Genomic DNA, 23,451 nt, shown 5'->3' with positions numbered 1-23,451 from the left:
GCCTAATAATTAATACCATAGTATACATTTTTGTCAGTATAGTGACATTGAAAGGAAAGAAGGATATTTTTAAGAAAGTAGAAAAACATATTTTTTAAAATCAGTGATAGACTAACTGTGAAAGAGAGAGATATGAAAGTTTAAGAAGTTTAAGACGTCTACAAATGTTGAAGAAATTTTAAAAGACTTGAATAAATGGTGAGACGCGTCATGTTTCTGGTTAAATGGAAAGATGGCATGACTGCTGTGGGTAATTTATAGACAGGACACAATTTCAATTAAAATCCCAACAGGATTATTTATTGAACTTGAAAACATAATTATTAAAGTCATTAGGATTAAAATCGGGAAATAAGAACAATAAGGAAGGACAAATAGCACTGTGTTTTCAAGAATATTATAAAGAAAAATAAGGTAAATGCATTACACTAATATCAAAGTGCAAGCATAACTCAGTGAAATAAAGAAGCGAGTCCCAGAACCGACAAACATACATGGGAATAAATAGCATGTGATAAATTAAGTTTAAAAAGTAATAGGAATGGGAAAAATACACTCGCGATAACTAGATTGCCTTAATTGCTAAAGCCAACAAGCAGGAGAAAACAGGATTTAACTTCCCTGGAGAAAGGTCACAATTTTCCAACTATAGAAACAAAGATTTTTTCCACTGTTAAAATTACAGTGTCTATGTAGTAATCGAACCCTAAAATAAGACAGAAAGGAAGCCAACCAAAAATAAAATTTATTTTTTATTATAAATTGTTTTACTTTATAGTTTTATTTAATTATCAACATGATTCCTATTTGCTGTAACAAGTAAAATAATACTGAAATATACACAGAAAAAAAATCAGTCTTCTCCTCCCTCTAGCCCCTGCCTCGTAGCTAATCCAGATGAACAGTGCTTGCCTTCCCCTGCCCCTGGCAAACGTAAGCACACACTTGTTTGAGGCTCTCCTGTCCACATTGAATCGGTGATGCCATTAAACCATCACCAACTCAGTGGACATGAACTTGGGCAAACTCCAGGAGACAGTGGACAGGGAGGCCTGGGCTGCTGCAATCCATGGGTCGCAAAGAGTCAGAACACGACTTAGCGACTGAACAAGTCCTATCCCCTTTTATTTTGATAACCCAGATCGCTCCCCAGCCCAGTTTTTCCCCTTCATATTCTGTCTTTAGCATCCCCTCTGTTCACTTAGCACTTCCCCTGGTGGCTCAGTGGTGAAGACCCTGCCTGCCAATGCAGAAGACGTAGGTTCGATCCCTGGGTCAGGAAGATCCCCTGGGGAAGGAAATGCCAACCCACTCCAGTATTCTTGCCTGGAAAATTCCACAGACAGGGGAACCTGGGCTACAGTTCATGGGGTCGCAAACAGTCAGACACAGCTTAGTAACTAAACAATAACACCTGTTCACACAGAGTCGAGTCATCCTCATGGAACTGAATGTGTTCATCCACCTAAATATTTATTCAGTGCTGGTGGTGAAAAGCTAAAGCGGAGCAGGTGAAGCTTAGTCCCTTGCTGGATTCCACACTGGGGCTTAACCACAGTTACATAACCATTCCCTGCAGTCTGAGTATTTTCAGTTTCTTATTACAGTTTTTATTTTTTACAGCTTTTGCTAGTACAAAAATGCATCACAAAACTTTAATATTTCTGCTTTTAGTTCAGTAGGGATTCCCAATAGTGGAATTGTGGGGTTGAATGTGTACATATGAAAGGTCCATGCATGTGAAAGTGCATGCCTGAATGCTCAGTCCTGTCCGACTCTTTGTGACCCTGTGGACTGCAGCCTACCAGGCTTCTCTGTCTGTAGAATTCTCCAGGCAAGAATACTGGAGTGGATTGCCATTCCCTTCGCCGGAGGATCTTCCTGACCCAAAGATCGAACCCAGGTCTCTTGCATTACAGGCAACTCTTTACCATCTGAGCCACCAGGGAAGCCCACATATGAAAGGTTTATAATGCAAACTTGATAGCTGAAGACAAGCAATCCATTGTCTAAGGATTTTTGACAAAGCCAGTAAGTGACTGTGAGTAGGGGGATCCTGGGCATCTAGGCAGAAGCCCAGGGTTAGCATCTTGGCTCTTCCCAGAAGGAATTGTTTGCCTTTGGAAGAGTCATATAAACTCTCACATTTTCCAGTTTCCTCCTTTGCAAAATGGAGAGAAGGGCTCATCTCACAGAATTTCTGTAAGGATGAAATGGAAACAATTTGTGAACGGCATCTGTGGAAATGCTGTGTAAACCTGCATGCAACAAACCCACACGCGATGATCATTTCTACTTAATAAGTGAGTCCAAGAGGTAAGGAGTGCATGCATGCTCAGTCGTTCAGTTGTGTCTGACTCTTCACAGCCCCATGAACTGTAGCCCGCCAGGCTCCTCTGTCCCTTGGATTCTCCAGGCAAGAATACTGGTGTGGGTTGCCATACCCTCTGCCAGGGGATCTTCCTGACCCAGGGATCGAACCTGGGTCTCCTGCATTGCAGGCAGATTCTTTACCACTGAGCCACCAAGGAGACAGCTACACAAATGCCCCTAGCATGTATCCAAGTGTCAGTCAACGTCAGTAACAGCTGCTGCTGCTGCTGCTAAGTTGCTTCAGTCATGTCTGACTCTGTGTGACCCCATGGACTGCAGCCTACCAGGCTCCTCCACCCATGGGATTTTCCAGGCAAGAGTACTGGAGTGGGTTGCCATTGCCTTCTCTGATCAGTAACAGCTAAAGAAACGCAAATGCAAATTCAAGTTGTGCTTCCGTTTTACACCCAAACTGGTCTAAACCAAGGCCTCCGAGGAAGAGGAATGCTAATGCACTGGTGAGACAGGTGAAACAGACCACAGGGGGCTCAGGACTGACTGCCCGTTTGCGTTTGAATTCTGCTCTTTCCAGAATGGGACTGGGGCTTTTCTCTGTGGACTTCCATCATCGGCACCCCCACCCCACCCCAGAATAATTGACTGGGGCAAGGGGTTGTAGTTACACCGAATTTTATGTCCTCCTGTTTAAAATAATGAGCCATCGGCATCCTGTGCAGAGCATCTGACTTCCGAGAAGAGGTCGCTGCTGCTCGGAGATGCTCATGAGGTGTGAACGAGGTCACCTGAATTGCTGTGAGTTCTGATGCTCAGGCATTCCAGACGGATCAGGCCAGCCCCTCTCCGTCTGAGTGCAAGAGAGTTCCTGTGCCCAATCCCTGGCTTCTGCCTCCAGACCTTGAAGCCATTTTTCAGGCACAGTAAGGAAATAGCAGGGCTTCCCAGGTGGCTCAGCAGTATAGAATCCACCTGCCAAGCGGGAGACGCAGGTTCAATCCCTGAGTTGGGAAGATCCCCTGGAGAAGGAAATGGCAACCCGCTCCAGTGTTCCTGCCTGAGAAATGCCATGGACAGAGGAACCTGGCAGAGGACGTGGAGTTAAAAAGAGTTGGACGTGACCTAGTGACTAAACAACAAGAAAGGAAATGGCAGCAAGGTGGTCTGATTATGCGACAGATACCACTTGTACAAAATAAAATGGGGGCTACCTCCCACCTCCCTGTGTAAGATGAGGAGGCGGCAGATCTGTTGGCCACTGGCCTTGGACACAGTGGGGACCCGCTTCCATGATGCCTCAGGCAGGGGCTATTCTCTTAGGCTCTGAGATGTGCGGGACAAATATATCTTCAGGGCCAAAGAGACATTGAAATCCCAGTCATGGACCAAGGGTTTGGATTGGGATTTGGGGAGAAAATTAAGTGAGAACAGTATGGGATCAAACCACGTATGGCTGTGGTTTCAGAGTCATTGTGAACCCTGCCTGGAAGCCCATTTAGGGAGGAGATGGTGCAGGTCCCACTCAAGAGCCTGAGACTCAGAGGCCATTATCCTAGGTATGCAACATGCGGGTGATGCTTTCCAAGTCAAGAACTAAGGTTGGTAGCGATCGAAGAAGCTGGAAGAATGTCAGAAATGTCAGGAGCTTTCCAATGCGGGAGCAGCTGGCAGGCATCATCACTCAGAAGGCTAATTCTCTGGCGAGGCGGGGGCCTGGCTGGCTTCTCAGATTCTTTCATAATTTTTCAGGGGTGATCCAGGTTTCGTGCTGGGGAGGTATCATTTGATTTTGAGAAATATTCAACCATCTCTAATTTATTGACAAATCTCAAATTTGATAAATATATTTCATATTCAGAGTTCCTATTCAAATTTTCCTATTTTCAATTTTATTTTGCTTTATTTATTTCATTTTTTAATTGACAAAGCAAAAGACTTTATTGGGAAGGGGCACTGGGGTGGAGAGCAGGAAGGTAAGGGAATCCAGGAGAACTGCTCTTCCAAGGTGCTTTTTAGGGGCTTCTCAGGTGGCATTAGTGGTAAAGAATCTGCCTGCTAAGCAGGAGACTGCAGGTTTGATCCTTGGGTGGGGAAGATCCCCTGGAGGAGGAAATGGCAACCCACTCCAGTGCTCTTGCCTGGAAAATTCCATGAACAGAGGAGCCTGGGGGGCTGCAGTCCATGGGTCGCACAGAGTCAGACAGGACTGAGCGAATTAAGAACTGCCCCCCACCATAATCCCCATGAGATGTGCCAGCATTGGCTCGGAGGTGATGAAATGCTCAGAGCTCACAAATAGCTGGTGAGTCCTGTCTTATCAAGTGCCGCGTTCGTTTCTCAGACTTTGCGTTTTCGGATGATTCTCACCTCTTATTTCTCCTGTTCTGTCGATCTGGGTGAAATGTCTGTAGTTGAGGTTATTTTTCATGCAGCCATGTGATGAGTTCCATTTTCCGCATCACTTGGTCCATCTGGAAGTTTGGATGCCCATTTGGAGAACCGGCTTCAGCCTTGCCTGTTGCAGCAATTTGAGAGCAAATGGAAACTGGTTGGTGGGGGCGGGAAGGGTGTGGAGTGGGGATGTGGCAGGCAGTGTAGAGCAGTGGCGGATTCTAGCACGCACCGCATGGCAATTTTGAAAATCAGCAAAATGATGAAAGTTGAAGATAAATGTCTGTGAAATTAAGATTTAAACTATAATTGAGGGAAAGCTGTGACATAAATAACCACCATTTACCAAGTCAGGATCTTTACCACATAATAATTTTGCAGATGGTGACTGTGGCTTTGAAATCAGGAGATGATTGCTTCTTGGCAGGAAAGCTATGAAAAACCTAGATATTGCATTGAAAAGCAAAGACATCACTTTGCCAAGAAAGTTCCATATGGTCAAGGCTGTGGTCTTTCCACCAGTCATGTACGGTTGTGAGAGCTGGACCCTAAAGAAGGCAGAACGCCGAAGAATTGATGCCTTCAAACTGTGTTGCTGGAGAAGACTCCTGAGGGTCCCTTGGAGAGCAGAGAGAACAAACCAGTCCATTCTAAATGAAATCAACCCTGAATATTCCGAAGCCGAAGCTGAAAGCCGAAGCCGAAACTCCAATACTTTGGCCACCTGATGTGAAGAGCCGACTCATTGAAAAAGACCTTGATGCTGGAAAAGATTGAAGGCAGGAGGAGGAGAGGGTGTCAGAGGATGAGATGGTGGGATGGCATCACTGATGAATGGACATGAGCTTGGGCAAACTCTGGGAGATGGTGAGGGACAGGGAGGCCAGGCGTGCTGCAGTCCATGGGGTCACAAAGAGTCGGACACGCCTGAGCGACTGAACTGAACTGAACCTAGCGGGTGGTCACCCACCATCCCCAAGGGTGATGCGTCTGTCCACAGACCTCCCCTGCCAGCCGCACGCTGCACTGTGTCCAGTTCCTTTCAAAGCTACGCTGAGGAGCTGGTCCCATGCCAACTGAGTGAGCCCCCGGGCAAAGTTCAGGAGACCTGAGAGATTGTATGTAGACAGGGATGAAGCTGTCCTAAGATGTTTGGGGGGCAATCTGTAGAAGGGATGGGGGCCAAAGCGCTGGGGCGGGGGCAGATGGTTAGGGAGCTGCTGGGTGTCAACCTTGACCCAAGGCAATGGCCCCAGTTCATCTGGATCCTCACTGCCATGCACCTGCCTTTTTAAAAGTTCATTTAACAATATCCTTGAGGACATAGTAGAAAATAATTGTAGGACTTAACTCTTGAATACCTAGCTTTTCAATATTGTATGTGAGGGACCTGGAGATGAGTGACTGCCTTCTGCTGCACCCCAAACTGTGAAGGCCATTCAAGGTGGGCACCTGCCACCTGTCCAGTTTCAGACTGAGCAGGCCCTTTCTATGGAACCTCATTTTTCACTGAAAAGATGACTGACATTCTGGCTGTTCAGACTCAGGTTCGCAGGAGACACTTTCTCAAAAAAGAACCAAGTAAGCCTGAAGGAAAACAATTGAGGGTATTTGTTGCTAATAATAAAATTCAAGCTTTCTAGCAAAAATTACAAGTTTGGAAATCTTCTAGTCTGAGAGACTGTGAGTCTGAGAGCTTCCCATTGCTTAGCTTTAGAGTCTGAGATTGATGGAGTTGTCATTCAGTTGCTCAGTCGTGTCTGACTCTTTGCAACCCCATGGACTGCAGCAAGCCAGATTTCCCTGTCTTCACTATCTCTAGGAGCCTGCTCAAACTCATGTCCATTGACTCAGTGATGCCATCCAACCATCTCATCCTCTGCTGCCTCCTTCTCCTCCTGCCTTCAATCTTTCCCAGCATCAGGGTTTTTTTCAATGAGTCAGGTCTTCACATGAGGTGGCCAAAGTATTGAAGCTTCAGCATCAGTCCTTCCAATGATTATTCAGGGTTGATTTCCTTTAGGATTTACTGGTTTGATCTCCTTGCTGTCGCAGGGAGTCTCAAGAGTCTTCTCCAACACCACAGTTCAAAAACGTCAATTCTTTAGCGCTCAGCCTTCTTTATGGTCCAGCCCGCACATCTGTACATGACTACTGGAAAATCCATAGCTTTGACTGTATACACCTTTGTCAGCAGAGTGATGTCTCTGCTTTTTAATATGCTGTCTAGGAGTTATTGATGACTGCGATTTTTGATGCTATGCAATGTATATCAGCTTTGGGAAGATCCACATAAGTCAGTGGACCATTAGTTTTGAAATGATCAAGACCTGATGTTACAGAGTCACGTCTGAGTGAAAGATCTGTTCAGCGCACAAGACACATGACTTTTAATTTAGCAGGGAAGGCAAAGTTCTTGATAAGGTTTCAGATTCTACATCACCACCAGCCTTTAGGAAGCTCCCACTCCTCAGGCTGTGGTGTGGAGTCAAAGCAGAATATTCACAGCTATCTAAAAGGCTATTAACACTTTCCTCTCTTTTCTAGTTACACATCCGCGTGAGGCCAGATTTTCTTTCTATACTTCAACCAAAACAACATACTGCAGCAGATTGAATACAGAAGCACATACAAGCATATAAGCATTCCGCTAGGTTCCACTGAGCCAGAACACCAGCACTCTTTAATTTTTTTTCTTCTGGGAAATATGTTCATTAAAAATGTTACTTATGTGAACACCTAATGGGTTTATTATTGTTGTTTTTAATGAAAATGCATATTTTAGAAAGGTTGCCGTTTTAATACCTAATACAGTAACTATCAATAGCTAGAACTCACATAAACAAAAGCTTTGGGGATCATCAAAAATTATCCAGCGTGTCAAGAGTAGGACTTCCCAGGTGGTCCAGTGGTTAAGACTCTGCCTTTCAATGCAGGGGGTGCAAGTTTGATCCCTGGTCAGGGAACTAAGATCCCACCTGATGCAGGGTGCAGCCAAGAATTTTTCAAATAAATAAATAGAACTTGTTTTTTCAAAAAGAGTGTCAAGAGCAACTAAGGCCAAAAGTTTGAGAATAAAGAGTCATCTTGAGCATGGGCATCTTCTAACCCTTAGATTCTGGATTAATGGAACAAACTTGATAAATGTTTTCTTTCTCTATATGGAATAAATATAACACTGGTGTCCAAGTAGTTTCTCTTAGAAAAATTAACTTTGTATCCCTTCTGAAATTTCTCAACATTAAATTTCAAATTCTGCCTTTTAGAACATAGAAACTATATGGTTACAGAAAACAATGACTATTCCTATCTCTTAACATGTGGGGCTCAGACTCACTGAAATCTAAAGCATGCGTGCCTATGTCATGCACGAGTACCAAGTCTGTAATTTGAACCATGCCATGTTTCTGTTTTATTTCAAAATCCTGTGTTTATCCTACATTTTAAACAGGAAGAGATAATTTGTGCTTCTGTCGTCATTCTTAACACAAGCATGGAGTATTGCAATAATTTTTTTTTTTTTTAAAAGAGGCAGAAGAGGACAGTCTGCTTTAAGGAGAGAGGTCTGACTCAGAGTAACAATTGCTTTGAGGAGAGAAACCTGCTTCTGAATGTCACCAGGTCCTTCTGCTCCGTAGAGACTGCATGTCCGGCCAGCAACTGGCAGGGAGCCCCATCCTAATAACCATCACTCATTTCAGTGAGCTTGAGCAGAGCCATCTCGTCGGGAATGTAGCAGAGAGGACTGCGCTCCTGGATGTTTATTCTGCCTTTTTTTTTTTTTTTTTCCTCCTCAGGAACTTAACGGGCACTTTTCCTGACTACCCTAATGAAGAAGAAGGAGGTTCCGCTATTATTTTTTCCAACAAGACCCCACAACAGGTACAGATATGCTTGAGAAATAAAATGTAGCTATATCATAATTGCAATCCTTTAAACCTTAGTTAATGAGTTTGCAGGGTTATTAGGTCTTGGTTATGTCCCTACAGATGTTTACATGGAAATACTTTTGATTAAGTGACTTTTGAAGTCACTTAATGTACTTTCAAACTTTTCTAATGAAATTCATGCTTTCTCCTCTCTTTGAAGACTATGTGACAACACGTGATTCTCATCTTCTTAGTAAGTGATGAGCATGGGACCTGAACACCTCGGTAGAAAAGAAGGCAAAAAATATTAACTTATTAAAAAACATTGATTTTTTAAAACTCTCTGGGAAAGAAACTTAAATATAAAGCGATGTTACTCTATCTCCTTTCATCTGTCAGATTGCTAACATTTTTAGATTGTGACAATAATTGGAGTGGGTAAACATGTGGGGAAAAGTCACTCCCAAACATTGTAGCTGGATACATAAATTAGCATGACATTTTTTGAGGGCCGTGGAATGAGTAAATATCAAAATGTTTATTAAGTATACCCTTTGACCCATAAATGCTATTTAAGGAATTTATACTAAGGAAATAAGAAGACAAGTTGCCATAGGGAACTTGCCATCAGTTCAGTTCAGTTCAGTTGCTCAGTCGTGTCCGACTCTTTGCGACTCCATGAATCGCAGCACACCGGGCCTCCCTGTCCATCACCAACTCCCGGAGTTCACTCAGACTTACGTCCATCGAGTCAGTGATGCCATCCAGCCATCTCATCCTCTGTCGTCCCCTTCTCCTCCTGCCCCCAATCCCTCCCAGCATCAGAGTCTTTTCCAATGAGTCAACTCTTCGCATGAGGTGGCCAAAGTACTGGAGTTTTAGCTTTAGTATCATTCCTTCCAAAGAAATCCCAGGGCTGATCTCCTTCAGAATGGACTGGTTGGATCTCCTTGCAGTCCAAGGGACTCTCAGGAGTCTTCTCCAACACCACAGTTCAAAAGCATCGATTCTTCAGCACTCAGCTTTCTTCAGTGCCTGCCCTCATACCGGATCCCTCCCCACTCTCCTGCCCCGACTTCACATGGCTGAAGGGAGGATACAGGGAAGGAGAGCTCCCAGGAGTGATGAGAGCACCCAGGAGGCAGTCAGGCTTCTGGGAGGACCCTCACTTATTGGGATGGGGTCACAGAAGACCTGCTTGAACCACAGCTCATGAAATGTGCCACCAGCCTTGCAGAGCCTGGGAGAGAACCTGGACCCAGAAATGCTGGGGGCTCCAAGCCTATGGAGCAACTGACACACCCTTCAGGACCCACAGGAGGTCACAGCTCTCACTGGGGCAGGAGACCCACCATGCCCACCCAGGACACTCGATATTCTGAGAAGAATCAGCCAGAGAAACCAGAAAATGACAGTGTTGGATGAAGGCATGTCCTTCCAAGGAGTAAACGTCTTTTAATTTCATGGCTGCAGTCACCATCTACAGTGATTTTGGAGCCCAGCAAACTTTTTCCATAAGCAGAGAAATAGTAAGTAACTCTGCCATTATAACCTGAAAGCACAGACAATATGTAAATGAATAGGAACGGCTGTGTTCCAATAAAACTTTATTTACAAACACAGGCAGCAGGCCACAGTTGGCCCATGTGATACGATTTGCTGACTCTTGCCACAGATAACCAAAATAGCTGTTCTTGTCTGCACTGTTCACGGCATTGACAAAGAAGAAACCAGGCTAACGTGTGTTGTGTTAGTCGTTCAGTCGTGACCAATTCTTTTCAACCCCATGGACTGCAACCCGCCAAGCTCCTCTGTCCATGGGATTCTCCAGGCAAGGACACTGGTGTGGGTTGCCATTCCCTTCTCTAGGGGATCTTCCCGACCCAGGGATCAAACCTGGGTCTCCGGCATTGTGGGCAGATTCTTTACCATCTGAGCCACCAGGGAAGCCCAGTGTTTGCTAGTTGGGTAATTAGTTAAGTGACATGAAGCGCTAACTAAGCAGTGGTAAAAGCCATGTGTAGGTGAGATCTCGTCAGTACTGCCGACTCTGCGCTCAGCATCCCTGGCTCCCTCTGCTCCTCTGCCTGAGCCCTCGCGGTCAGGCGGAAGCTCTCCTCTCCCCGTCCCCTGTCAGAGCCGACGTCAGCTGCCAAAGCCTTCCCTCCACCCCCGCCCTCCTCCCCACTTGATGAGCTCCCTCTTGTTGGCCGTTCCTCAGCCCTGCCTGGAGTCACTGTCATTTTGATGCGCTGTTATTTCACTTTCTTACATGTTTCGGTCTTGTCTCTCCAGCTAAATTACCCGGCACAGGTTGTGTCTTGACAGACCCTGGCAGGCAGCCAGACATGTTTCATGTCAGTTTAGAAAGGTAACAATTACAGAATTAGGAATGTTGGTGGAATGTCTAAATTGTCCATGGGAAACTCTCGAAAGTAGAGTTAATGTGCAGTCAGACTAAAAGCAAAAGAAGACTGAGGACATCTGGTTAATACACTAGAATTAATACACAAGGCAATGGGGGCCACAGAGCAGTATGATTTTAAAAGGCAGGTGAGGTCCAGTGGCTAAGAGCTAAGAGCTTGCCCTGCGGAGGGCCCGGGGTCCAATCCCTGGTCAGGGAACTAGATCCCACCTGCCACAGCTAGCAGAGTTCTCATGGCTCAACTGAAGATCCCGGTTGCCACACCTAAGACCCAGCATGGCCAAATAAATAGACAAACATTTTTTAAATAGGCAGATGAGTGAAGAGTCAGGACAGCCTTGTGGTGAAGAATCAGAGTTTTCACTGGGTCTGCAGCCTCAGGCAAGGGTCTGACCCACTGTGTCTCAGCTTTCTGGTCTGGATGCAGATACCAGCAAGACCTGCCTCCCTGGGCTGAGGAATCAGTAGATGAGATGATACGTGGAATGTACTCAGAGCAGAGTCTGGCCCTCTGAAATTGTTCAGGGAATCTTAGCAGTTGTTACTAATGAGGGAGTGGGGAGGAGTGGGAGGAGGGGAGTAGAAGGAGAAAGGGGAAGAGGAGGAAGCTGAAAAGATAGATCAAGCATAATCATTATGGCATGCCTGTGTATAGTCATTTATATTTGTTAAAAACCAAAACGGTAAAAAGACTTCCTATGAAGTGAGTATAATCACATTGATGCCAAATCCCCCAAAAGATGGAATGTAAATAGAACCTCAGATCAGTCGTACTTTTGAGTATTAATTCAAAAATTCAAAGTGAAATATTAGCAAAACAATGCAGCTGAGTGGTGTTTATTCCAGAATGTCCGTGTGGTTAATGTCCGCGTGGTTGTGTTTTGGACGTCTGTGAATACATTGCGTTATCTAAAGAGATCTGAAAGGGAAAACCATAAGCTCATCACTGTGGGTGCTGAAAGGCATTTTACAGGGTCGACTCCCATTCTTGATATTAAGAAAACAAGACAAAAATGGAATGCATGGATACTTCTTTAACATGACAAAATATTTTTTAGGTCACAAGTTAATATCATGCTTAAAGAAATTCACAAGAAACACACTGATGTCATGAAAAATGCAAGGATACCCATCATCACCATTGATGAACAGGAATTCTATTGAACACTCTTAGACAAGAGAAAGAACAGTGAGCAATAAGTTGGAATGGAAGAGGGAAAACGATCACTTTCTGCAGATATGTTCTGTACTTAGAAAAGCAAAGAGAATAAACTGAAAAAAAAAAAACCTTAAACAACATGAGAAGATGAGGAGTTACAAAATTAATATGCAGAAAGAGAAAGCTTTTGTATGTTCAAAGAGCAGCTACATTTAGAAAATATAAGAAGAGTCCATTTACAACAGCAACAATGACACAAAGGTGCAACATCCAGGAATGAAGTTAATAATAAATGTGTGATGTGTGTAAATAAAAGCTTAAAACGTTCTGAAAAATGAAACTGAGCAGATGGAAAAGCATATTGTGTTCTTAGGTAGGAATGTTCAATGTTATAAATACTTCAGCTCTCCCAAACATAGTTTATACATATAATATGATCCAAATAAAAATACCAAAAGCATTTTGTTGGAGTAGGGAGTCAGAGCATGCAGAGGGTGACTAATTTGATTTTAAACTTTGGGCAGAAAGTAAATAACCAGGAATAACTCATAAAATTCTGAGAATGAAGGGTAATGAGGAGGAACCAACCCTGCCAGGTATTAAAACATGTTTTTAAGAGCCCATTGGTACAGGCAGATGATGAGATGAAAAAGAACAGAAAGTCAAGAAATATATCCAAATACACGTGGAAATCTAGTATATAATAAAGAAGCCTGTCATCCTTCTTGTATAAGGAAAACTAAAAGGACCATTTAATGAATGGGACTATAATAACCAGGTTGTCAACTGGAAAAGAAGAAAATTAAATCTCTGTCTCTTTATACTTCACCCCAGAATGATTCCAAATGGATCAAAAAAGATTTAAATGTCAAACAAAACAAAAACACAAAAGAACTAAAAGCAGCCAACAAAGAAATATGTCATAACCTCAGAGTGGAAAAGACCTTTTTACCTCTGTTGCACGACCCGAGAGTCATAAAAGAAAAAAAAGATAACTTAAACTACATTAAAAAATAATTTTAGCCTCCATGGCAAAACTGACTCCAAGTAAAGTCAAATGACAGATGACACACTGCAAGAATTTTTTGTGATGCGTTTCACAGAAAAGAGATCATTTTTCTAATATATAAAGAGCTCCTATGGCTCTATAAGAAAAAAAACTCAATAACCCAATATTTTTAAAGCCAAAAGATATGAACAGACAGTTCTCAGAAATGAAAATCTGAATGGATTTGAAAGATAATAAAAAATGCTCAACATGTGAAAAGATGATCAACCCCACACATATAAAGGAAATGCAGATTAAAGCTATGCTGACAGACAAGACTGGTAGATTGAACCTCATCAAAATTCAAACTTTTGGGCTTCCAAAGACACCGTTCAGTTCAGTTTAGTTCAGTCGCTCAGTCGTGTCTGACTTTTTGTGACCCCACGAATCACAGCACGCCAGGCCTCCCTGTCCATCACCAACTCCCAGAGTTCACCCAAACTCATGTCCATCGAGTCGGTGACGCCATCCAGAAAGACACCATTAAGAAAATGCAAATACAAGAACAGACTGGGAGATGATGATTGAAAACTTACACTTGATAAAGGATTTGTATCCAAAATGTACAAAGAACTCTTACATCTCAGTAATAAGACAAACATTTTTTTTTTTAATGGGCATGAGACTCAAAAAGACAGTTCATAAAGCAATATAGATAAATGGCTAATAAGCACATTGAAAGATGCTCAACACCACTTGTCATTACCACTGCTGCTGCTGAGTTGCATCAGTCGTGTCCGACTCTGTGGGACCCCATAGAGGGCAGCCCACGAGGCTCCTCTGTCCCTGGGATTCTCCAGGCAAGAATACTGGAGGGGGTTGCCATTTCCTTCTCCAGTGCATGGAAGTGCAAAGTGAAAATGAAGTTGCTCAGTCGTGTCCGACTCTTTGCGACCCCATGGACCACAGCCCACCAGGCTCCTCCATCCGTGGGATTCTCCAGGCGAGGACAGCAGTGGAGTGGGGTGCCATTGCCTTCTCTGTGTCATTAGGAAGATGAAAATTAAAACTACAATGAGGTGTCATTTCATAACACTAGGATGATGTACTAATAAAAGACGGTAACAAATGTTGAGGATGTCAAGAAGAAGGAACCCTCCTACGTTGCGGGGGACATAAAATGGTGCATCTGCTTTGGAAAACCAGTTTGTCGGTTTCTTAAAAGGTAAACACAAATTCACCAAATAACTCAGCAGTTCTGTTCCACTCTTAGGACTTTATCCAAGAGTAATGAAAACATATGTACACACACACAAAAAAAAATGTGCATAAATATTCATAGGAGCATTTCTCATAATAGCCAAATGTTTGAAACAACCTAAATTTCCATCCGTTGGTGAATGGGTAGGTGAGATGTGGAATAGCCGTGCAACAGAATGGTACTCAGCAATAAAAAAGGAGCAAACCAAAGGAAAAAGCCAAAGGAAAGGGAGTGGCAGAGGATGAGATGGCTGGATGGAGTCACTGACTCAGTGGACATGAACCTGAGCAAGCTCCAGGAGATAATGAAGGACAGGGAAGCCTGGCATGCTGCGGTCCATGGGGCTGCAAAGAACTGGACGCAACTTAGCAACTGAACAACAAGAACAGCACAACTTGGGTGAACCTCAAAAGCTCGATGAGCCATGAAAGGAGCCAGACACAAGAGACCACAGAGTATGTGATTCCATTTATAGGAAATGTCCAAAAAGAGTGAATCCATGGAAGCAGAAAGTAGATTAGTGCTGGAGAAGGAGGGCAGGAGAGGGGAACGATTGAGTAACGCAAGGGAATCTTGGTGGAATGATGAGATGTGTCAAAACTGATTTACAGTGGTGGCGGCACAATGCAATACACTCACTAAAAATGACTGACTTGTCCACGTGGAATGGGTAAATGTAAAGAATGTAAAATACGCCTCAACAAAATTGGACCTGTATCTTCAGAAAGAAAACAGGCAGCAAGCCAGATTCAGACTCCTCGATTTTCCAAACACAATGGCTGACTTTACAGGCACTAAAGCACATCTCTAATTCTGGGAGATTTTACTATAGTTGGAGAGCACAAGCCAAATAAATTCAACATTGGCACCTATACGAAACAACCGAAACGACTCCGACATGACATGCTATTTTTCACCCATTCAGCTGGCAAACACAAGCACTGTGTCAGTGAGCATGTGGGAAAGCGCGAAGTCGCCCGCATCGCTGGCGGAAGTGTGAATTAGCACAGCCCGCTGGGGGCAGTTTGACAGTCTTGTACATGCATGTGATCCAGCGTTTCTCCTGCTAGGAATTATCCAGAAGATATGCTCATACACTTGCAAGATGACATTTGCATGCGTTGATCCCTGTTAGCTTTGTGGGTAATAGCAAAAGATTGGCGATGACCTTGACTTCCGCTGGGGGGAGAATGGTCAGATAAGTTATGAATGGGGAGGAAACGTTTCACTACATGCTTGTTTGTAATTTCTGAAGTGTGGATGGTGCTAATATTTTGTCTTTTGAAAATAATAAACTGGGTAAGGATCTAGGTGAAACAAACAATTGATGCACTGAATTGTATTGCCTCACAATAAGGATTTTATCCTCTTTTCAGATACACATATTTATATTTAATATTTTATACATATATATTATATACGTTTCTGAAAGTTTCCAAACTTCCAAAGGCCAAAACATGTCCATTTTCCATAAGTGCACCAGAGCATGACGGTCCTGGCAGCCATAACTTGGTTCTATGGTCTGACCCCCAAGGAAAATACTGCTATTCTGACAACAAGGGACTTTCGGTCCTGTCGAAAGACACCCTTTTTATTACCAAATAGTGTACACAACACATACGTCACCTCTCACCTCCCCACACCACCTTTCTGAGCCTCCCCTACCCAGGATCTTCACTAGAACCTCGGGAGGTGGGTGAGCCTCAGGAGGATGTGGACCTGGACACGGGACTGCAGTTTTTTTAAAGTCCAGATGGTGCCTGAATATCCTACTTTGTTCATGATAAAACTGTTATGAACACTTAAAGGTGTGAATTAAGCTCCTAAAAACAACATAGCTATGAATTCAAAAATGCAATATTAGAAAATAAACCTCAGCATTTCAGTAAATCACACTAAGGCATAATCGGTGTACACTTGATCCCAGGAGAATGCTTTAGCACAGCACACTGGGGGTAAAATGATATTAGCCCTTTTTAAATTTTATTTATTTATTCAGCATTGTTTAGTCACTAAATCGTGTCTGACTCTTCGGTAACACCATGGACTGTAGCCCTCCGGGCACCTCTGTCCATGGGATTCTCCAGGCAGGAATACTGGAAGTGGGTTGCCATTTCCTTCTCCAGGGGATCTTCCTCACCCAGGGATCGAACCCACATCTCCTGCATTGCAAGCAAATTCTTTACCACTAAGCCACCAGTGATTACCTTGACTGCACTGGGTCTTCACTGCTGCTCGGGCCTTTCTCTAGTTTAGGCGGGCAAGCCAGGGCTACCCTGAGTTTGTGGTGCTCGGGGTCTTCATTGCAGTGGCTTCTCTTGTGTAGCACAGGCTCTAGAGAGCATGGGCTTCAGTAGCTAGGGTGCATGGACTTATTTGCCTGCAGCATGTGGGATCTTCCCAGATCAGGGAGCAGTGTCTCCTGCATTGGCAGGCAGAGTCTTAACCACTGGACCACTGGACCACCAAGGAAGTCCAATATTAGCCCTTTTTTTTAATTTGCTCTCAAAAGTAACCACTGGAGTGAGTTTGGTGTGTGTCATTCTCTTACATTTCTTACCCTTCCAGTTCAGTTCAGTGGCTCAGTCGTATCTGACTCTTTGCGACCCCATGGATTGCAGCATGCCAGGCCTCCCTGTCCATCACCAACTCCTCATGTCTGTTGAGTCGGTGATGCCATCCAACCATGTCATCCTCTGTCATCCCCTTCTCCTCCTGCCCTCAATCTTTCCCAACATCGGGGTATTTTCCAATGAGTCGGCTCTTTGCATCAGGTGGCCAAGTATTTGAGTTTCAACCTCAGCATCAGTCCTTCCAATGAATATTCAGGACTGATTTCTTTTAGGAAGGACTGGTTGGATCTCCTTGCAGTCCAAGGGACTCTCAAGAGTCTTCTCCAGCAGTTCAAATGCATCAGTTCTTCGGTGCTCAGCTTTCTTTATGGTCCACCTCTCACATCTATACATGACTACTGGCAAAACCATTGCTTTGACTAGACGGACGTTTGTTGGCAAAGTAGTGTCTCTGCTTTTTAATATGCTGTCTAGGTTTGTTACAGCTTTTCTTCCAAGGAGCAAGCATCTTTGAATTTCTTGGCTGCAGTCACCATCCGCAGTGATTTTGGAGCCCAAGAAAAGAAAGTCTGCCACTGTTTGCTCATTGTTTCCCCATCTCTTACACTTTTAACTACACATATATGTATCCTGAAACGGTGAAGTGTTATTTTTTTCGTTTTTTTAACTAGTTGGATTTCACACTGAAGGCTGAATGTGTAATGCAGGTCGTCCCGATTTGCACTGTTTGAATCCCAGCTCAGGCCACTTGCTAGTTGTGTGCATGGGACTGCGCTCTCTGTGCCCCAGCTCCCTCGTCGATAAAGCAGGTTGATTACAGCTCCTAGTAGACGTGCTCGGCAATAAATGAGCTCACCAAGTGAAGCTCTCGGAACCGCGCCTGGCGACTGTAAGTGGTCGGGACGGAAGTGCTGATTTCATTTTAAAGCGGAGGAAACTGGGTCTCCCAGAGGTGCTGCCACTTGTCGCAGTCGCGCGACCAGTGACGCGCAAAGCCCGAGGGTCCTGCGTGTCCCGTCGGGGTCACTGTTTTACCTCCTAGAATTCACAGCAAGTGAGCGCCCGGCAAATATTGATCATATTGAGTGGAATCGTATGGGGTTTTTTTGCCTTCCCAGATGGCACTGGAGGTAAAGAACCCGCCTGCTGGTGCAGGAGACATGAGATGTGGGTTCCATCCCTGGGTCGGGAAGATCCCCTGGAGGAGGGCATGGCAGCCCACTCCAGTGTTCTCACCTGGAGAATCCCATGGACAGAGGAGCCTGGTGGACTACAGTCCGTGGGATCACAAAGAGTTGGATACCACTGAAGCAACTTAGCACATGTGTGTTTTTTTTACAAACTTTCACTAATTCTCCAATGATGCTAATGCTATGTGAACTAGGTATTTTTAATCAATATTGTATTCTTTAAAAATTATTTGATTGTCTTATTGTTATTTTATTTATTTATTTTGGCATGCTGCTCTGCATGTGGGATCTTAGTTCTCCAACTAGGACACCCTGCATTGGAAGCTTGGAGCCTTAACCACTGGACCACTGGGGAAGTTCCTAACCAGTATTTTAAATTTTAGGACAATAAGTGGGTTTTTGTAGGAAATACAAATTAAATCAGAGATGAAAGAAACCAACTCCAAGAAGAGATGTATGGAGTGTAGGCAAGGAGCACAGGAGCTCTCGGCTGGCATTTGGGGAAGAGATGTGGGCAGGCCTGAAGCGGCCTGCAGCTGAGACGCTAATGAAGCCAAGACCACCGCCCCCCCCGCCCCACCCCTGGTGTCGGTGGGACCCCTGGGAGTCACAGCAGCTCTGAACTGGCAGGGAACTGGATTCAGAAATGTCCAGCCTCTCTCTCCACCTGCCGTCTGAGGCCCCACCGCTGCCTCTGCTGATGAATCCAGCCAGAGGCAGACGGCAGGCAGAGTGGAGAGGCCAGGAGGCTGGGTCTGCAGGGTTCAGAGCCGAGCAGAGAAGGGACACTGACCCACGCAAACACTTCTTTCTGGACCAGAAAGATAAGCCTCGTCTTCATCCGACTCTCTTAAAGTGCTATGATGATTTTGTTTCTTTGCAGGTTATTGATGATATTGTTGCAAGCCAAGACGAAGAGGAGAAAACCAAAAAGAAGAAGAAGGAAAAGAAACCAAAAAAAGAAAAAAAAGAAAAGGAAACCAAAGAAACAAAGGAAAAAAACAAGGTATTTGGAGTTTTAGAAACTGGGAGTTTTCTTTTTTCCTTTTTTGCCTTGACTCCTTGGAATAATCTCAAGTCTGCTGAGACTACAGTCACTCATTTCCTTGGAAACCTTAGCTGTTTTTCGTTTTTTTTAAATGCCGGTCGACAGTCAGTTGTCATCGTTTCTATGACTTGTAAATACCTGTTAGGCTGAGGAGTGGTCTCAACAACTCAGACACCTCACATTAGTCACATATGCGATCACTCTGAATGCTCATTCCTCAAGACACATGATCCCACTCATCCTTTCTCAAGGGTAGAGATAAGGAAAATTTCTTGGCAAACCAAATGACCACTACAAAGTCAAAACAATCCTGTCTACTTCCACCAAAGCATACTCCTTCCAATTTATCACTTCACGTTGACGTCTCAGACCTGTTTTTAACAGGACTTGTTTCTTAATACCCAAAGGAAAACAGAGTTCAGAGTCAGTGCGGGCCGGGCCTGCCCTGTGTGATGGGGTTGCTGGGTGGTGGGCGGGCAGGCAGGTGCTACATCCTGGGCACGACTGGAGGGGTCTTTACCCCCACATACGTGGAGAGGCCCCTGCCAGGGTGGTGGTTCTCTCCAACATAGACTCCTTCTTTGGGAAATAGAATTGCAGCTGGAAGGTAGCACCATCCGAAAACCTGAATGTGTGAGCTACAGCCTTTTGCCCAGATACTACGTCACAGCTGACCAAAAGCCCGACCTAAACCAGAGTGGGTCCTGAAAGGTTATGTCCCTCCGTGACTCTGTCCAGAGGCAGAGAGCCACCTCTAGCTCAGGTAGCCAAGGCCACGCTCCTCATCTTCCCAGAGATGGGTTCCCCCTGGCCGTCAGACTCTCGAATTTCTCCGTGGGGGAGGCAACTCACTGGGTGTGGTGGATGGTGCCTGGGAACTCTGGAGCCATCACAGTGAGAAAGAAACAGGACCAGGTGTGTCATGAAGGAGAGACTGGACCCAGGAGGCCAAAGTTGTAAGCAAGGGAGAGGGGGTGATGGAGAGTATCAAACGGGAATCCCTGAAGTCCACAAAAATGCAAGGTATCTCGATGGTGATAAGAGCTAGCATCTTGTTTAGAATTTCTCGGAGTGGGGCTTCCCTGGTGGCCCAGTGGTTGGGAATCCACCTACCAATACAGGGGACGCGGCTTTGATCCCGGGTACCGGAGGATCCCACGTGCTGCGGGGCAGTTAAACCCGTGCTCCACAACTACTGAGCCCTCCCATCAAGAGACCTTTGCAACAGGAGAAGCCACCACAATGAGAAGCCTGCCCTGGGCAGCAAAGAGCAGCCCCTACTCGCCACAACTAGAGAAAGCCCAGCAGTGAAGACCCAACTAAGCCAATAAATAAATAAAATTCCTGGGCTTGATCGTGGCCGACACAGCAGGCGGGGGCTCACCCCCTCCTTGCGATGAATGGGAATCTCGCAGCTGCCCCCACTGCCCTGTCCCTCTCTAACCCTGGTGCTCTGTTGTTAGCTCTCTCCTCTCCTTGGTCTCCCCCCTCCACCGCAGTGGATGCTGCATGCATGCGGCCCCCGTGACTCCCCCTCAGGACCAAGGGGCTCCATCCCCAGCTACAGGATGGGGTGCTGCCCCCTCACACTCGGCCCCTCCCCAGCAACTGTTCAGGGTCTAAGGCAGGTGCTCGAAGTGAGGTTACCCACCCCACACTGGCCAGCTGCCTTCAAGGCTAGTCACCTTAGGGGGATCCCTGGTGGTCTTGTGTTTCCACTTCGAGGGGGCACAGGTCTGATCCCTGGTTAGGGAACCAAGATCCCACAGGCTGTGAGGTGCTGCCAAAAATTAATTAATTAAATGAAGAAATAGAATCATCTTTTAAAAAAAAAAAAAGGATAAGTTAGGGTACAGAGACCCAGCCCCTCACTGCCCAGGACAACTCTGAAGGGTTCTCCCAGCTCCTGGGTGCCCTGTGGGATCAACTACTGATTTCTCACCATTGCAGCCCAGTTCAGCTCCCCCTCTGGCTGGGGCTGCTGCTCTCCCTCCCTCCCTCTTGGGGGACATTGCCAATAAACCACCTGCTGGTCTTCAGTCTTCTTTCCAGGGAGCCCCACCCACAGGACCAGCTATTACCTTATCTCATAGACTTAGACTTACAAAGCTTTAAACCTTGATACCGGTGTGATAATTTGGAAAGGGTCTGTTTTCCCTTTATAGAAATTAGCTGAAATATTCAGATGTTTTTATCTGAGATCTTTGCCAAGTTTTCTGACTATATATGTGGAGCTGGCGATTGATAGATGCCCAAGTGTTAGAACAATACTCAGAAGAATAAGCGAACAGCTCTGCCCCTATGGTTAGGGGTGAGTTCACACCGATGTGAGTTCAACAAAGCTAGTTGCCTCTGTCTCCTGCCTTTTACCCTCTAACCAGGATAAACAATAATAGATGTCTTTTTCTACAGATCAAAATGCTGATTTCCGCATAAAGATTTGAATAGCTTTAGGAATGATTTCAGGATAGGATTTTTTTTAAGTCAGTGGAAAAGATAATCTGATCTGTAAGAAACATACCAACATCATTTAAATGTGCCAAGGCTTCTTAGAGATTAATATTTCCTATTTTAATAATCACATTATCACTTTGTAGACCTGCACTTTTCATATAAATTCATGTCTAAGTAATTCTGAAGGATTATCCCCATCATATGCAACTACATCATAAATGCTGATGTACTCAAACTTTGCTTTTTTTGTAGAAAGCCATTCATCATTAAGTGACTCTTTAATAGCTAGTTAATAAAATGCTGTCACTCAACAAAGACCAGATTGTGTAGCTGATAATTTCAGATTTTTATGGAACAAGCTTCACTAACAGCGAATTTTAATTTGCAAGTGTCAAACTCACCCATGCATATTTAGAAGAAGAGATGCTTAGAATAAAATTGAAATTCTTCCAATTGTCCCTGTTCCCTATTAGGCACTGTTTCAAAATTATCTTGCCAAGTGGGGAAGGATTTTAAAAATTAATTGTATGAAGTGAGCTCTCTTTTTTTTTTTTTTTTTTTTTTTAGAATGAGTTAGAATTTGGGGGGTACAGGCAGATCAATAGGGTAGTAACTGGTCCTTTGGGTGGAGTTCCCTGGAAACACTGAGAGGGAGGCTGTGAGGGTGGTTTATTCAGAACATCCCCCGAAAGGGAGGGAGGGAGAGAAGCAGCTCTGGTTAGAAAGGGAACTAAGCTAGGCGGAGGGGGAGCCGGACTGCGAGAGGGGAGCTGGGCTGAGGGGAGGGGGATGGACTGACAGAGGGGGGCTGGACTGACAGAGGGGAGCCAGACTAGAAAGGCGGGGAGCTGGACTGATAGAGGGGAGAATGGACTAGAGAGAGGGGGAGCTGGACTAGAGAGGGGGGGAGCTGGACTAGAGGGGGGAGCTGGACTAGAGAGGGGGAGCTGGACTAGAGAGGGGGAGCTGGACTAGAGGGGGGGAGCTGGACTGAGAGAGGGGATGATGGACTAGAGAGAGGGGGAGCTGGACTAGAGAGGGGGAGCTGGACTAGAGGGGGGGGGCCGGACTAGAGGGGGGGGGAGCCAGACTAGAGAGGGGGAGCTGGACTAGAGAGGGGGAGCCGGACTAGAGAAGGGGGGAGCCGGACTAGAGAAGGGGGGAGCTGGACTAGAGAGGGGGAGCCGGACTAGAGAGGGGGGGGAGCTGGACTAGAGAGGGGGAGCTGGACTGAGAGAGGGGATGATGGACTAGAGAGAAGGGGAGCTGGACTAGAGAGAGGTGGGGATGGACTGACAGAGGAGAGCCAGACTAGAGAGAGGGGAGGATGGACTAGAGAGAGGGGGAGCTGGACTAGAGAGGGGGAGCTGGACTAGAGAGGGGGAGCTGGACTAGAGAGGGGGGGAGCTGGACTAGAGGGGGGAGCTGGACTAGAGGGGGGAGCTGGACTGAGAGGGGGGGAGCTGGACTAGAGGAGGGGGGCCGGACTAGAGAGGGAGGGGCCGGACTAGAGGGGGGGGGGCCGGACTAGAGGGGGGGGGCGGACTAGAGAGGGGGAGCCGGACTAGAGTGGGGAGCTGGACTGAGAGGGGGGGAGCTGGACTAGAGGAGGGGGGCCGGACTAGATGGGGGGAGCTGGACTAGAGAGTGGGGGAGCTGGACTAGAGGGGGGAGCTGGACTAGAGAGGGGGGGAGCTGGACTAGAGGGGGGAGCTGGACTAGAGAAGTGGGGAGCTGGACTAGAGGGGGGGGGCCGGACTAGAGA

The 23,451-nt window shown here is 45.6% G+C and overlaps 1 protein-coding gene across 2 annotated transcripts in view; it reads left to right on the top strand.

Annotated features, from left to right (window-relative positions):
* Nucleotides 1-23,451, top strand: part of IQCA1 (IQ motif containing with AAA domain 1) — a 188,419-nt gene that overhangs the window by 73,399 nt on the left and 91,569 nt on the right. For both annotated transcript variants that reach the window (XM_070786938.1, XM_070786937.1), the window contains exons 7-8: nt 8,517-8,601; nt 19,068-19,190. In XM_070786938.1, the coding sequence (XP_070643039.1) occupies nt 8,517-8,601; nt 19,068-19,190 (208 nt within the window). The remainder of the gene's footprint in view (nt 1-8,516; nt 8,602-19,067; nt 19,191-23,451) is intronic.

The sequence above is a fragment of the Bos indicus genome, chromosome 3, assembly GCF_029378745.1.
Source record: "Bos indicus isolate NIAB-ARS_2022 breed Sahiwal x Tharparkar chromosome 3, NIAB-ARS_B.indTharparkar_mat_pri_1.0, whole genome shotgun sequence".
In the NCBI taxonomy this organism is placed as follows: domain Eukaryota; kingdom Metazoa; phylum Chordata; class Mammalia; order Artiodactyla; family Bovidae; genus Bos; species Bos indicus.
The sequence above is the reverse complement of the archived record's forward strand: the minus strand, read 5'-3'. Positions and strand labels throughout refer to the sequence as shown.